The 15,201-nt window shown below is 44.8% G+C and overlaps 1 protein-coding gene across 7 annotated transcripts in view; it reads left to right on the top strand.

Moving 5' to 3' along the window:
- The window catches only part of ACACA (acetyl-CoA carboxylase alpha), a 199,249-nt gene that overhangs the window by 4,188 nt on the left and 179,860 nt on the right, over positions 1-15,201 (top strand). For 3 of the 7 annotated variants that reach the window (XM_065572852.1, XM_065572851.1, XM_065572845.1), the window contains exons 1-3: positions 844-962; positions 8,100-8,146; positions 11,193-11,445. In XM_065572852.1, coding sequence (XP_065428924.1) covers positions 11,219-11,445 — 227 coding nt within the window. In that variant the 5' untranslated portion in view covers positions 844-962; positions 8,100-8,146; positions 11,193-11,218. Of the gene's footprint in view, positions 1-842; positions 963-8,099; positions 8,147-8,642; positions 8,736-11,192; positions 11,446-15,201 lie in introns of those variants that run through there. The other 4 variants (XM_065572849.1, XM_065572846.1, XM_065572847.1 and 1 more) reach the window with 4 other exon arrangements.

Below are 15,201 nucleotides of genomic sequence, written 5' to 3'. Positions count from 1 at the left end.
TTTCCAAGGTGGTGTTGATATGTGCAAAGCCTTTGGGGGTGTTAGAGTGTATGGCACTGCCTGCGTGAGAATGCATAGTATCTGGGGCTGCCCGTTTACAGAGAAAACTAGTGGCGGTGGGGGATGCGGACACTGGGCCCCAAACGCCCCATTTTTGGATAAGAGGACATAAGCCTGTCCTAGGGATTGACAACTGAGTCAGCCTGCCCCACCCGGTTGCCCCGTGCTACCAGGCCTGGACCCATTTTGAATTTTACAGGATCATCCCTACTTTTTTTTTTAATTATTTTTTATTTATTTATTTTTTTTAATTGCACCCTCGATGGAGCGTCCTCCGCGTGGCCTGGTCTCGGTCTATTGGATGCTGCCTCACTTCCCGCTGCGAACGCCTGTGTCCTTCAGCCGCAGCCCCAGCGAGGCCCCCCCCGCGGGGCGATCGCCCTGCTCCCGAATTCAGTTCCCCCAGGCTGGGGCCCCCATCCGGCAGCCAAGGGGTTAACAGCGGGGGCGCCGGGTCGGTGTCACCAGAGGACACCGGAGCCGGCGCTGGAGAGGAGCCACCGGCGCCGCCCTCTGCCGCCGGAGCCAGTGGAAGAGTGGCCAGGGCCGCTCAGACCATAGGCATCTCCTCCTTGGCCACGCCCCCCAGCCCCTGCGATTGGTCACACCCACCCCGGAGTGAGAGCCGGCCGCCAATGGAAAGGGAGAGATCCTCACGGGAGGGGGAGGGAAGTGAGTGGGGTCAGAGGTGAATGACCTGAGGTTACCTCTCCCGTCACGCCACCTCAGTGGGCGAGGGAGCTGTCAGCGCGAGGGGGGGGCGGAGCCGGAGCGAAGGGGCGGAGCCGGCGGAACACTGAATGGGCGCGTGTGTGTCAGCCATCTCCGCGCCGGCGGCATCAGCAGCCAGCGCCGGGCAGGGGGGCCCAGGGGCATCGCCCCATCTCAGCTGGCACCCTGAGGTGAGCCCGCCGGGGCGGAGGGGCGCGGGTCCGCTCTGCAGCCAGGCAGGGCTCCCCGGTGCGAGGGGAGAGCGCTTCCTACGGCCCGGCCTGGCGGGGATCCCCGGTGCCCCGGGAAGGGGGGGCTCAGGCCCGGCCCGGCCCCCCGGGAAGTGGTGGGGGGGGGCTCCGGCCCGGCGGGGACCCCCGGGAAGTGGCGGGGGGGGGGGGCTCAGGCCCGGCCCGGCCCGGCGAGGACCCCCGGGAAGTGGGAGGGGGGGCCCGGCGGCGACCCCAGTGTTTTAGGAAATGGGAGGGTCTCTGGGCTGGATAGGATCCCCAGTGCTCTAGGAAATGGGGGGATTCCCCTGGGGGGGGGGATATCCCGAATGCTCTAGGAAGTGGAAGGACCCCCCCCCCCCAGCCTGGCAGGGATCCCCAGTTCCAGAGAAGGTAGTAAATATGAAAATATTTCCCCCAGTTTTGATGCTGGATTGGGGGTAATTTGAATGTGATTGTGTGGGGGTAGGTGAGTGGGTTGTTAGGGATGGTTGGAGGAAGGAGAAGTGAGTGTGAATGGCCTCCTCAGCCTTGCTACTTCGGGGGGTAGGTCATTGTGATTGGGGTGGTATAATGGTCTCATGAGCTCTGTTGCTAGGGTTGGGGAACATGAACTGTGGATAGGTTGTAGGGAGTGGGGTGCGGATGGTGAGGTTTATGGGACAGATGGGGATGTCTGAGAGAGGATAGCTGATGGTAAATGGCAGGGTGCATATGTGTTTGTTGTCCGTGCCCTGGTAATGCCCTTACCAGGCTTTGTGGGGCACTTTTCATGCACACAGGATGTGGGGGACTAGTGGATTGAGATGCTGCGATTCCCTTTGCTTGCTCTTGCCTCTTCCTGTAGTATGCTCTGTACATATGGTCACTATGTGATAAGGGGAAGTCCCTGGTGGCAGTGAGTGTGAATGGACATAGCACAGGAGTAGTGCTTCTTGCAGCTCAAGTTTCAGTGTGATGCAATGGGGATGGGCAGGGGAAGGTTGCCTGTAAATACCGCAGGCCTGTTATTTGTGGGCTGCATTGAGAGCATGATGTTCCCAATATGTTCAAGAGAGTGACTGGGAAATTGTAGCTTAAGGAGCCGCAGGATATCTTTTTAATTGCTTGTGTGTCTTAAGGCATTGTTAATAAAATCCAGCCATGTGGGAAGATTCTTTCATAGTGTGTTTCAGAGTAGCATAGTGTGTGTATGCTCTCTTAGCTCTGGTCCCTGGGATACTGTGGGTGTGCTCTTTGGGTATTGTTACCGATTATTGCCATTGTTTGTTTTTCTGCCTCTTCCTTTGAAAACAATAATAATCAAAATCCCTTTTAATCTACAGTAAATAAATGTGAGGACTCTAAATAAACATCTGGAGATGGGGAAACGGCTGGGACAGCAGTGGAAACCCCAGTATGTAGGCAGGAACTATCCTTTTGTCCTGTTTTGCACTGTGCCCAGCACAGTGGGGTCCTGATCCATGAATGGGCCTCCTAGGCACTACTGCAATACAAATAATTCATCATAATAATTCTAATTGCCCAAGGGGGCTCAAGCGTGGAAGTTTTAGATACTGCAAAAGAGATCTCTGGGCCCCCTGTCACTCACCCACCTTCCCGTGGGAGAAGACATAATGCAGGCAAGACCACACGCTCTCTGCAGCGACACTGGCACGTATTGGATCCAGAAAGAAAATTGATTGACTCCTTCGGTTCAGATCCAGGTCACTGCATGCAGCTGCCTCCTCCCCATCTCAAGGTGTTTATTTACAACGCTTTTGGATCCTTGGATCCCACTGTAAAACTCTATCCATGTAACAGAACATTTCTCAGAAGTCTTTGGGAAGATGCTCTGTAATATGGTTCATATTTAAAATTTGCTGGCTTATATTCCTTCCCTAGTGCAGCCCCTGTGACTTAGATAGGATGAATTTACATATTTAGCTTTATTTTAGCATATTCACTTTGCTTTCCCTAATTTGAATAGACTCTTCCCGTTCTTCTGGGAGGAAATGACTACCTGACTCTTCGGAAAGGAACATTCTCTGAAGTCACATAAGGAGGCAGATATCAGAGGGAAACATTATAGCCTGTGTTTAAATCCACTACTGTTCAGGAAAACATTTAAGCATGTGCTTAAGTCCCACTGAAGTAAATGGGACTTCAGCGAAGCACTTAAGCATGTTCTTAATCTCATTGATTTTGATAGGATTTAGGTACATGCTTAAGTGCTTTGCTGAATGTGTATGGATTGCTGAATTGGACCTATTATTCATAATCAGGATTTTATTTTAACCTATTGTAGAGTGAAATATACTGGGAGGTTTAAAAGGAGTAGAATCCAAATATCCAAAAGCACTTTATGGTACACTACGTTTGACAGCTGTTCAGTGGTGCAGAGCAGTTTAGGACAGGAAGTAGGTAGCATCCAATTGAAACTGCAGAACAAATGATAAACTAGAAAGAAACTAGTATAAATGGAGAGGGAATAAAATCTCAGGGAGAGGGAATGGAAAAAGCAGAGGAGCTTCTCGGCTCCTCTGAGCTAAGATCAATCAAGTGTTAAGTAGTCTCTCGGCCTATTAAAGGCTATGATCAAATGTCTTGATGTGTTTGGTCTTTTGGCCCTGAGATGAAAACCTCATCTGTGTCTGTTGGACCGTGAAGTACAAACATTATCTCCTAAATTATATCTGGGTGATTCTTTGGTCTGATTTTGTCCTCTTGGTTCAGATTAAGAGGACGCCCAGGATGGTGGCCCATTAATTCTGTGGTGATGTCTGTTGGCAGAAGTGGGCTTCCAGAGTCAGTCCTCAGATGCAGTGGTATTGGGCATGTGCTAGGAACTTAGGCAGATAGTTGTGGCATTCCTGATGCTCACCCACATACCTAGGTATCCTTGAAGAAGTTATGACTTTACCCCTAAGTGTGGGATTTCATCCTCTGTTGATCTGGAAACTGACTTCCAAAGTTAGTCTAGATGCATGTGCTGCTCACCTTCAAATTCAGCAAAAGCAAACAACTGTAACAGGACTGGTCAGTTTTATTGTTGTTTTCTAGTCACTTTCACTTTCTGGTTGTCAATGGTAATAATGCTTGAATGTAATAATATAGGATTGCTTGAATTCATTATTATTAGAATTTATATTGTGCTTTACCTCTTCAAAGTGTTGTGGAGACACTATTTAATTTTTAAAAAATCCATTCAATTTGTTTCCCCTGAAATGAAAAATAAATCAATAAAGTAATTCACTTCAGAAATAGTTTTGTAAAAGATTTTTCTTTAAGTAAAAGTTAAATTTGAGCCAAAATTACATCAGTGTCACTCTAAATGGCATTTCAGAGGGAGAAAAATTACTGAAAATGAATGGTACTTTCTTACACACTCGCTAGGCCCAATTATTCTTCACAGCTTTGCTCCCTGTGTCTGCCTCCCAATTCTTTGTGTTCACGTCTCTTCTGACAAAGTAATCTTTTACTAGTGTTAGTTCATGCAGCTCTGGAAGAGTGAGCTCTGGGTTCTGCCCTGCTTTGAGCATCATCAACATTATTGCAAAGTCTTTATTACCTAAAGAGCACAGCTTGGCTTGTAGATTCCTTGTTGAGTCTGCAGTGCTGGGCAATTGCAAAAACAAATTTTCCATCTTTTGGTTAAGTTGATCTGGAGGGGAGAACAAAAAGGAGAATATGGCTCGAATCCTACAAAGACTTATGCCCAGGTGTAACTTTTCACATGAGTGGTCCCAATGTGAATAAAATTGTGCATGTGCTTAAGTCTCTGTAGGATCAGGGTCTAAATCTGGACCTTGCAGTGCAATTTTTAGTCACCTCAGTCTCTGAAAAGTTTGCCTTGCAAACTGTTTTAACAACATCTGAAACCTCCTGGAAACCAGGGATTTTAGAAAGCAGCAGGAGAGCATTGCTGTTGTGAGGATATGACCAGTCTTTTGTTAGGGCCCAATCCAGCCCCCATTGAAGTCCGTTGCAAAACTCCCGGTTGACGTTAGTGGTGCAGGATGAGGCCCCTACCCGGGTGTTTAGCGCAAGCACAGTTAAACAAAGATATTGTGTATTTCAAACTTGGACAGTTAAATTTTCAAGAAAAATGTGCACCAGGCCAGGTTTTCTTGGGATTTTAGAATCCTGTCCCCACAGTATGAAACCCAACTGGCTTCTCTGAGAAGCTCTTTGGAAAGGGCTACAGTTCATTTGAGCAAAAAACAAAGCTGAAATCCAGTTTTTAAAAAATGAAAAAATGAGAAAGTTTCAACATATTTAGAACAAGTAGGGAGCAGATAGCTAATTACCAGCAGCCCAGGAGTTGTTCATGGAAATCTAAACAAAGAACGTTTGTGGCTTTGGCTCTAGACAACATGGCCTATTGAAGAGGATTGAGTTGCACTGATGATTGATTTTGAGTAGAGGTGCACTGAGAGGAAGAATGGTCAAGTGGTTTAGCATGGATGAGGAGTTTTGTGGGTTGTCGTTGAATTGTTGGGCAAGCTACTTATCCTCTCTGTGCCTCAGTTTCCTCATCTGCAAAAAAGAGAATATTTTGCCTAATGGTGGTGATCCAAGGCTTAGTTAATGCTTATAAAGTTCCTTCTCTCCTGAGATGAGAGACTGTATAATTGCTAAGTGTTTGAGACAGTAGCTTCTCTCTCTCTCCATAGCTAGCTTTATGTCATAACCTAGATTATTTCCCCACACTACAGTAACTGTGCCAGTACTAGATCAATACAGCTGAAATTTTCCATGTGTGATTTGATGCCAGAGTAGAATTTTTTGGGGGCAAATTTGATGAAAATGGAACAAGGCATTTTTGAGAGATGAGAGTCTTAAAAACAAGGTGTCCCCATCCCCCCTTCCTGGAAGGTCTCCAAGTGTAGGTTTTGGCCTTGGTTTGTTGGCTGTAAATTTGCCTTTGGCTAGTTTAGGAGAGTTTGAGCTAATTATTTAAACCCGGATTCTACAACAAAGCTGCAGGGACAGACCCCTTCATGTATGTGTATGCCAAGACCTATTGAAGAGAACAGGGATCTGCCCAGGTGGCTAAGGGCAGGTCTTCACTACGGGGGGGGGGTCGATTTAAGATACGCAAATTCAGCTACGCGAATAGCGTAGCTGAATTCGACGTATCACAGCCGATTTACCCCGCTGTAGGGACGGCGGCAAAATCGACCTCTGCAGCTTCCCGTCAACAGTGCTTACTCCCACCTCCGCGGTGGAGTAAGAGCGTCGATTCGGGGATCGATGTCGGGACACGATAAATCGATCCCCGAGAGATCGATTTCTACCCGCCGATTCAGGTAGGTAGTGTAGACCTAGCCTCAGTTTGCAGGAGTTTTCACAAACAGTTTAATCTCTGCCCTGGGCAGATAGTTGCAGGTTTTATAATTGCTCCCCCCACCTCAAAAAACCACCCCAAACCAAACAATCAAAACCGGTACAGTGGCAGGTTTTATCATCTCAAAACTGTCTAAACACAGTCTTTATAATCACATAGTGGTTAAGTATTCATCAGGGGTTTTTTTATGGGTTGCATATGGCCCTAATGAAACCAGGAGTTGTGTTATTAACACAGGTACAGTTTGATCTAAATAATACACCCATGCACAATCACAGTAAGATTGAATAAGCCAGTCAGATGCATTCTTAATTCTCAGTCACTGATGAAAAGAAACAGTGGTGGTTTAGGATTCAATTGTCTTGCCTACACTACAATTATAACTATGTTAAAGACGTCCAGTTGCAACATGATTGTGTCCTATTCATGTTACAATGTGAGTTGGTTTTGCCTGCGTAGACCAGACCAGATTGTTCATGTTAAGGGAACTCTGCTACATTCCTGTAGTTTTCCTAATGTGGCTGTAATTGCAATGCAGATAAGACTTTTTGATTGCTTGGATGGCCTTATCTCTGACCCGCACATTGCTCCCCAAAACCCAGCTGATCTGTGCATTTCCATACTTCCAATTTTTTTTTAAGCTGTAACCTTCACTTTGAATTTCCTGGCTCCTCAACAGTTGCTTTTTTGTTTAAACTACAGCAGTTTTCTTTGAAGTTACTGATTTGTATTTTAAATCTTAACTGGAACTTAATGGCATCTTTTTATTTTTTTAACGTTGTTCTTGAAAGTACAGTCTTTTGAGTTACAAGAAGAAAATCTGTCCAGGGTTAGTAAAAGGTCGCCCTTCTTGTACAAGGAGATATCTGGCTCTCCACTCAGAACTGTGTGTGTGTCGCGTAGGATGACTTCAAAGTCTGTTCGGCACTAGATGTGGATGGATGGGAGTATTTTTCCTGAGTCTCACTAGCTTTTTGTTATTTGTCTTAGACTGCAATTGAAAATGAGTTTGGTGGGTCTCCTCAGAGTCCCTGCTTGTCTCCTTCACCTTCCCCAATTGGGCACAGTTAAGCACAATCTGCAGCCTCTGCTCAGGTGACTGCCACAGGACAGGGCTGACATGCTTTGGCTCCGCTGTGTAGGAGACCCAGGGCCAGATTAGGACTTGCTGCTGCAGGACAGGATGGAGGTGCAGTGGGAGGATTGTGTGAAAGGCTTCAGGCTGTAATAGAAGGAGGTTTCAAAAGACAGGCTTGAGACATATTGGCACAGCTGCGTGGGAGAAGCTCCCAAGGCACCTGACTGCACCGTGAGTGCTTTCACTCCCTTTCTTCACAGCACTAAACTCAGGTTTTTTTAAAACACCGGGGTGGGGGGGAAATCAAGTTGCCTTTCCCCCTCTATCTTGCAGTAACAAAAAATACAGGTTGAATGAACGAGCCTTTAGATGTTCTGTGTTAGCAAATTGCTCACAAAGCTACCAAGTATTGTCTTGTGAGTGACCAATAGGAGGAAGCATAGGCTATAGTCGATACAATATGGGACTGAGTCAGGAATTCTGGATTCCATTCTTGGCTCACTGTATGACCTTGGGCAAGTCACTTAACCTTCTCTGTGCCTCTCCTTCACTCTCCGTACATTGAGTAGCATACCTGTCTCACAGGCTGTTGTGATGATTGATTGACAGAGCTTGGAGATCTTCTGATTACAGGAGCTGTGTATCAAAAGTATTATTATGTATTTATTGGTGTTTGTCTCTTCTTTTCCAGTTCGTTTTGGAGGTGGATAGCTACTCAGATTGCAGCGATTACAAGAGGTTAGTTATTGTTAACAGTCCGTAATCTGATTGTGTTTCCATGTGAAGCTCTATGCTGATTTCATATTATTGAGTCAATTATGAAATTGTAAGCGATTTTTACTTCAATTATTGTGGTTTTTGCTCATTGCTTATGTAACCCATGCCTGCTTGGTGTGGCTCTCTGTCCCCCTCTAGTAGCAGCCAGACCCGTTAGAAATTGATGAATCTGCTACAACCTTGGCTAAGATGTGTGCCTTTTAGCTCATGCTGTAGTGACTCGTGTATTAGGGTCCAGAGGTCCCAAGTTTGATCCCAGCCGCTGCCGACTGGGGTCTGTTGGTATTTCAAGTGGACGCTCATCTGGGATATCAACTGAAGCTCGAGATGTGCTTCCTCAGCTAGGGGGAGTATGTAAGCCATGCCTGCTTGCGTGTGACACTCTGTCCCCCTCTAGTGGCAGCTAGACCAGCTAGAATTTAATGAGACTGCTATAGCCTTGTGTCTTTTAGCTCATGCAATAGTGGTTCCTGCATTAAGCTCAAGAGGTCCCAGGTTTGATCCCAGCTGCTGCTGACCGGAGTCTGTCAGCATTGCACTTATACATAAGGTAAACCAACATTTTAAATGCGAAATCCCAATTTAGTTGTCTGAGGCTGTAGAGCTGGGGAGGCAGTGTGCAGAATTGCAGAAGATGGTCCAGGATAGTTGTGTTCTCTCAATCACAGAGTGTAAGGCCAGAAGGGATCATTAGATTATATAGTTTACCCTCCTGAATATTACAGACAATCAAACTTCATCCCAGAACCCCCTTATGGAGCCCAGTGACTTTAGTTAAGCTAAAGCACTTCAGTGCTCAGACAGAACTGCTGTGTGCCACAGGCAGAGAACAGGAGAGACCAATGTGCCACCAATGCCCAAGGCTCCTGCAACCGTGTTGAATTGATTAGGAGAGATGTATCCAGGCAATCCATGCTGTGGAGAAAGTGTAGTAGTGTGGGCTTATGGTGACTGATCATGACAAAATTCAGTCGTGCCTGCTACAACCTGTTGCTCCAAGGGATGAACCCCTGTATGAGGCCAGCTTCAATCTGCTCCATTTTATTCTTGATGAAATCCAGGCAAGTTTCCAGCATGGCCCCCAGCTGGGTAATTACCTTGTGTTCGGAATTGGCTAAGATTACCACCGCTCTGATTTTTTTTACTGTATCCAGGTTTGACACTGGTTTTTCTGAAGGCCTCTCTTCCTATGCATACACTTCCTTAAATGTGTATCACCCTTGTCTTCTAGGCCCAATCTTGCAGGGCGCTTGCACACTCACAGCTTCTGTTACTTTAGTGAAAGTTCAAGGAACTCAGTAGATTACAGGTTTCGGTCCCATTGCCTGCATGCCGCTGTTCCTGTACCCTTTCACAGTCACACTAACATTTCTAGCCTTGAAGGAGCACATACTCTTCTATTTAAATATTTTTATATAAATGGGATAAAACTTTGCACATATTCAGTGCCTTTCATCTGAAGAACTTAAGGCATGCTACCAAGCCTTGTACCACCGTACTGTGCAGATGGGTAATCTGAGAAAGACAGGTGAAATTCAGGGCTGAGTGGGTCTTGGAGACTGAACTCTCCCTTAGAGGTAATCCCTCCTGGATCAGGTTGAGGCACCTTGGCAGGGGAGTGTGTTGGGAAAGCTCGAATTCTTCTTGCTCATGCTGTGCCTGGTTTGTGAATGGAGGACTTTCAAGGAGCCCATAATGCACATTTTTTCTTCCATAATACATGAAATGAATCCTGAAGTCTCTCAGATATCAAGTCTTCTGCCATAATTCTATACCGAGCCTGAAAACTTCCAGCATTTTGATACTACATTGATCAAAATCTTCAATGCCTGAGATTCCCAATTTGCAGAATAAGCTTCCCACTCTTATAAAGTTTTATTGCCGATTCTTTCATATCAGTACTTGCCATTTTAATACTGTCCAGTTTCCTCATGTAAGCCCTTCACATCTAAATCATGTAAGACTGAGATAAAGTATTTGCTATTATTCCTCTTTTATTGGTAGGTATATAGTGCATGCATACAGAAAAACCTTTGCAATTTTTGTATACCTATGTGTTGTAGTTCATGTATTGCAAACACCAATTACTTAATACTAATCTTACATCAGCTTTTCACAGCAGAAGTGACTCTGTAAAGGGATGCTGTGATGTTAAGTAATCTCTGTGCTGTGCTCTAGACCATCAACATTGTTAAACTTCTCAGTCTAATTTACTTTAAACTGGTTTTGCTGTTTGTTTCCTCTTTGTGTTTCAGTTAGCTTGGGTGATGATGACAGATTAGAAAGTTTCACTTTTGGAAACTAGTCAATTTCATTTGTTGTTTCTCTTGCACTAGCAAAATGCTACAAGTGCCGCAGGGGAAGGATTAAATCCAGCTATCTCTTTCAAAAATACATTAAACAATTGATTTTTGAAAAACAACCACAGCACCAAACATTTGTATTATATTTTATAAAACAGCCAACCTTCTCTCTTTGAGTTGGCCCTCCGTTTGGTCCCAAGTAAAAGACTGCCAGTGGATGTCTGATTTTATCATCACACCCCAGTCTGCTGATTTGTCCCATTCCCCTGCTGTGTACTGTATTTTAGATCATAAGCTCTTCGCCAATTATTATATGTTTGTGCAGCATCTAGCGCAGTGGGCCCCAATCTGGTTGGCCTTTAGGCACTACCAAAATATAAATGTTAAATAAGAATAAATGCCTCCATATTGGTTTTCTAGCTATGAATTTTATAACAAAAGTTGTGCCTGCTTAAGGATTGTTTGTCCTTCCTGCAGCTTTGTCTAAGCCAGCAGCTTTTGCAACAGATTAGAATGATCCGTTGCATTGATACTTGTGTTATTTCAGTGGCTTTTCTGTTTGTACAAGTGACTAGTCTGGATCATGGTCAGACATGGTATTTCAACAGTGTGTGTCTGGCCACAAATGAACCCTGCTTTTGAAGGCTTTCTTGTTTCCCCTAGGAGCTAATACTAATTTCAGCTCTTGCTTTTTTCTCTTTTAGTGCTAAGAGCCCACTTCGGAGTCACTATGGAGGAGTCCTCCCCTACCACGAAGCCCCTGGAGCTGAACCTGCACTCTCATTTCATCCTTGGCTCTGTGTCTGAGGATAACTCAGAGGATGAGACGAGCTCCTTGGTGAAACTTGATCTGCTTGAGGAGAAAGAGAGGTCTCTGTCTCCTGTGTCTGTCTGTTCAGATTCCCTTTCAGACCCAGGACTGTCTAATGTTCAAGATGGCCTGGCTAGTCATATAAGGTATGTAAAAACCCTACTAATCCAATCCAGTCTGCGGGCTTTTCTCACCTTGTTCCTTTTAGTCCTAGAAAGACTGTCTTGTTACAATAGGCTTCCTTCTTACCCAGCTCAACTGAAATGTGAGCTGGAGCACAAGGAGTATGGGGAAGGGACACTGTATCTTGTTGCTGTTGGAGGAAGGGCCTCATTTTCTCCCTCTTTGATAAGGCTTTTGAGGGGCAATATTTGGGGTGAATGAGCAAGACTGATAAAGTTCCGTGATACTAAAGCAGGAAGTCTCCAGAACATGGATCGTGTCTGATGACAGTAACAGAGGAGATGCTATACTGGATCTATCAAGTCTGGTATCTGGCTCTGGTGGTGGTCTATTGACTAACCATATTTCAGAGGAAGGTAATAATGCACATGGCCAATCGTACGTTTCTGTGCACTAGGATGGTTGTAGTGTGAGGAAGTGTTCCTGCGGTGACTGGCATATGTCCTGACTCTCTAGATTTGAGTACCCTTAGTTTGGCTTGCATAGATACAAAGGGTACTCTTTGGCCACAACATTACCCACTCCTTCCTTCTTTTCAAAATCCAGCTGTAGTATTTGGTGCTATGGACCAATGGCTTTCAAAGATGGGCCTTGCAAGTTAAAACCAAGTTGTGCTTTCCTTTCTAACCGGTTCTGAGTGTTTCAGCAGTGGTTAGCACATCTGCTAGTGTTTTGTTACAAAATGCAATGCATGTTAACAGAAAAGATGCTGCCTGCCTTAACAGCTCTTGCAGGTCATGGTGTCTTTGGCTGAGATTTTCAAAGCAGTCCAGAGGAGTTAGATACAGATCTTCCAGTAATTTTAACAGAAGTTATGTTTTTAAATTCCCTAGATGGCTTTGAACGTTTTGTATAATCTCAGTAATAATAGTGGGTTCTCCTTTTTTGGGTCTCACTTTTCCCCCAAACTCCTAGAAGCTTCAGGTGCCCACTGGTGATGACTCCACAGTCAATCATGTTTGACTTTTGGATGGAGTAGTTAGGGCACGTCTTGGTTTTCTTTTAATCTCCCTCCATTGTGCTTGAAATCATTGCTTGCACAGTTGCTGACAGGTGGAGTTTCATGTTTTGGGTGTTTGTAGTCAGAATGCTTTGTATATCTCCAAGGAAATGACTGTCTCTGAATGAGAGAGTGCCATGCTGGTACTCTGTATAGTTTGTAATAACGTGTTTACTGCCACTGGGAGAAACATTTCATTCTGAATAATAGAAGCAGCAGTCTAGCAGCGTTACATTTAATGTGGCTGCTGCTTGCAATTCAAGGGGATCTTAGCCACACTCTTACAAGCAAGGCTACTTCATCTCCCCATTAGGGCTCAAATAAGATGAACGTGATGATGGTTTCTGTAGGTGTCCCCACCTGATGTTAATGTTTCCTTCGGAAAGGGAGTCAGTTTGCTCTTTATAGGGTCTTCAGAATGATACCTGCCCTCTAGAGCTGTTGCATTTTGTTGCTGACCTACAGCTGTTTGTATGAGTTGATGGTGGTGCTTGTAATGCACATGTGTCTGCTTCATTGATGCTTTCAGCATCTTGTGAACGGTGTGGGGAGTTCTACGATGATTTTTCTCATCTGTACTGCCCAGCTCGCCTTTCAGGATGCAGCCTCTGAACAGAGAAGGGCAGAAAGCTCTTTGCGACAGGGACTCTTTCTTGCTATGTGCTTGTATAACAATGGGCACTGATCTTTTTTTGTGGTCCTCTGGACACAAGTGTAATCTATATCTCTGAAGTACCCATCCTGGGAAGCAGCGTGATCTAGTGACCAGCACACAGAACTGGGGGTCTGGACTCCTGGGTTCTGTGTTTAGCTGTGTCACTGATTTGCTGTGTGACCTTGGCCAAAATATTCCAGAGGGCCCACTAATTTTGGGTTTCCAAGATGAAGAATAGCCAGTGCCTGACTTCTTCAGAGATGGTGAGCATCCACCGGTTCTGTTGACTTTGGTTGGAGTTGTAGTGCATGGTGAAAATCAGGGCCTAGTGGTCATCAGGTTAGGCACTCGAAATTAATGGATTCTTCTGAAAATATTAAACGAAAATGTCTTTTCTCGTCTATAAAACGGCAGCGGTAATACCTTCCCACAGACATATTCAGCGATTTTTATTAGTTTCTGTTAAGCCCTTTTGAGTTTCTTAGCCAAGAGGCAGTGAAATCACAGGCAAGTTCTAAAATCTTAATACAAATCTGGAGGAAATTACCTTTCCAATGACCTTCAGCCCTAATAATCTAGCAGCACAAAAGGTTTTCAGTAGAAAGGAGAACCTGGCCCTCAGACTTCGTATATTGTTAGACCTGAGGAAAATGAGGGTGCTTACCCATTAATGTGGTGAGAAGCCCTGGAAAGATGCAAGAGAGACAAAAATCAAAGTTCTATTCGCTCTTTCCTATCACTCCTATGTAGGGTGACCAGATGTCCCGATTTTATAGGGACAGTCCTGATTTTTGGGTCTTTTTCTTACATAGGCTCCTATTAACCCCCCCAACCCCGTCCCGATTTTTCACATTTGCTGTCTGGTCACCCTACTCCTATGCCATTAACTGGCAACAAAGATCCTTAATGCAATAGGTACCCAACCTTGAGCTCCTCTTTCATAATTTGCTTGCTTTGATACTCTCTTTAGAGGTCATTTGATATGCAATCAAGTTGAGAGATTTGCCAGTTCAAACAAACACAAAAGTCGCAGCCTGAGGCTACCTTTTTAGATTAATTAAAACTAATAGGAGTAGTTTTCCTTGCCTTTCATCTGAGGATCTTAAAGCATCATTGTTTTACAGATCGGGGAAACTGAGGCAAGGCATCATATTCTCATAGAAATGTGGTGCTGGAAGGGACCTAGAGAAATTATCAAATCAAGCCCAATACCCTGTGGCAGGACCAGGTAAACCATCCTGGACCATCCCTGACGCGTGTTTGTCCAACTTGTTTGTAAAAGTTTCCAATGATGGGGACTCTACCACCTCTGTTGGGGGCTTATTGCAGAGTTTAACTACCCTTCTAGTTCGAAAGATCTTCTTAATATCTAACCTAAATCTTTCTTGGTGCAGATTAAGTCCCTTACTTCTTATTGTATCTGCGGTGGACACGGGAAACAAGTAATCGCCATCCTCTTTACAGCAGCTCTTAACATATTGTCAGGTCACCCCTCAGTCTTCTTTTCTCAAGACTAAACATGCCCAGTATTTTCAACATTACTCATAGGTCAGGTTTTCTAAGACTTTTATAATTTTTGTTGCTCTCCTCTGGACTCTCTCCAATTTGTCCACATCTTTCCTGAAGTGTGGTGCCCAAAATTGGACACAGTACTCAGCTGAGGCCTCACCAGTGCCAAGTAGAGTGGGACAGTTACCTCCTGTGTCTTACATATAGCACTCCTGTTAATAGACCCCAGAATCATATTAGCCTTTTGCATTAACATATGCATCATGTGTTCGATTTGTGATCCACTATAACCCCGAGATCCTTTTCCGCAGTACTACTACCTAGACAGTTATTCACCATTTTGTAGTTGTGCATTTGATTTTTTTTCCTTCCTAGGTGAAGTACTTTGCCCTTGTCTTTATTGAATTTCACCTTGTTGAACTCAGATCAGTTATTCAATTTGTAAAGGACATTTTGAATTTTAAACCTGCCCTCCAAAGTGTTTGCAACCCTTCCCAGCTTGGTGACATCTGCAGATTTTATAAGCATACTCTACTCCATTATCCAAGTCATTAA

This window comes from Chrysemys picta, chromosome 19 (genome assembly GCF_011386835.1).
Source record: "Chrysemys picta bellii isolate R12L10 chromosome 19, ASM1138683v2, whole genome shotgun sequence".
Taxonomy (NCBI): domain Eukaryota; kingdom Metazoa; phylum Chordata; order Testudines; family Emydidae; genus Chrysemys; species Chrysemys picta.
This window is presented reverse-complemented; position numbering and strand designations above follow the sequence as displayed.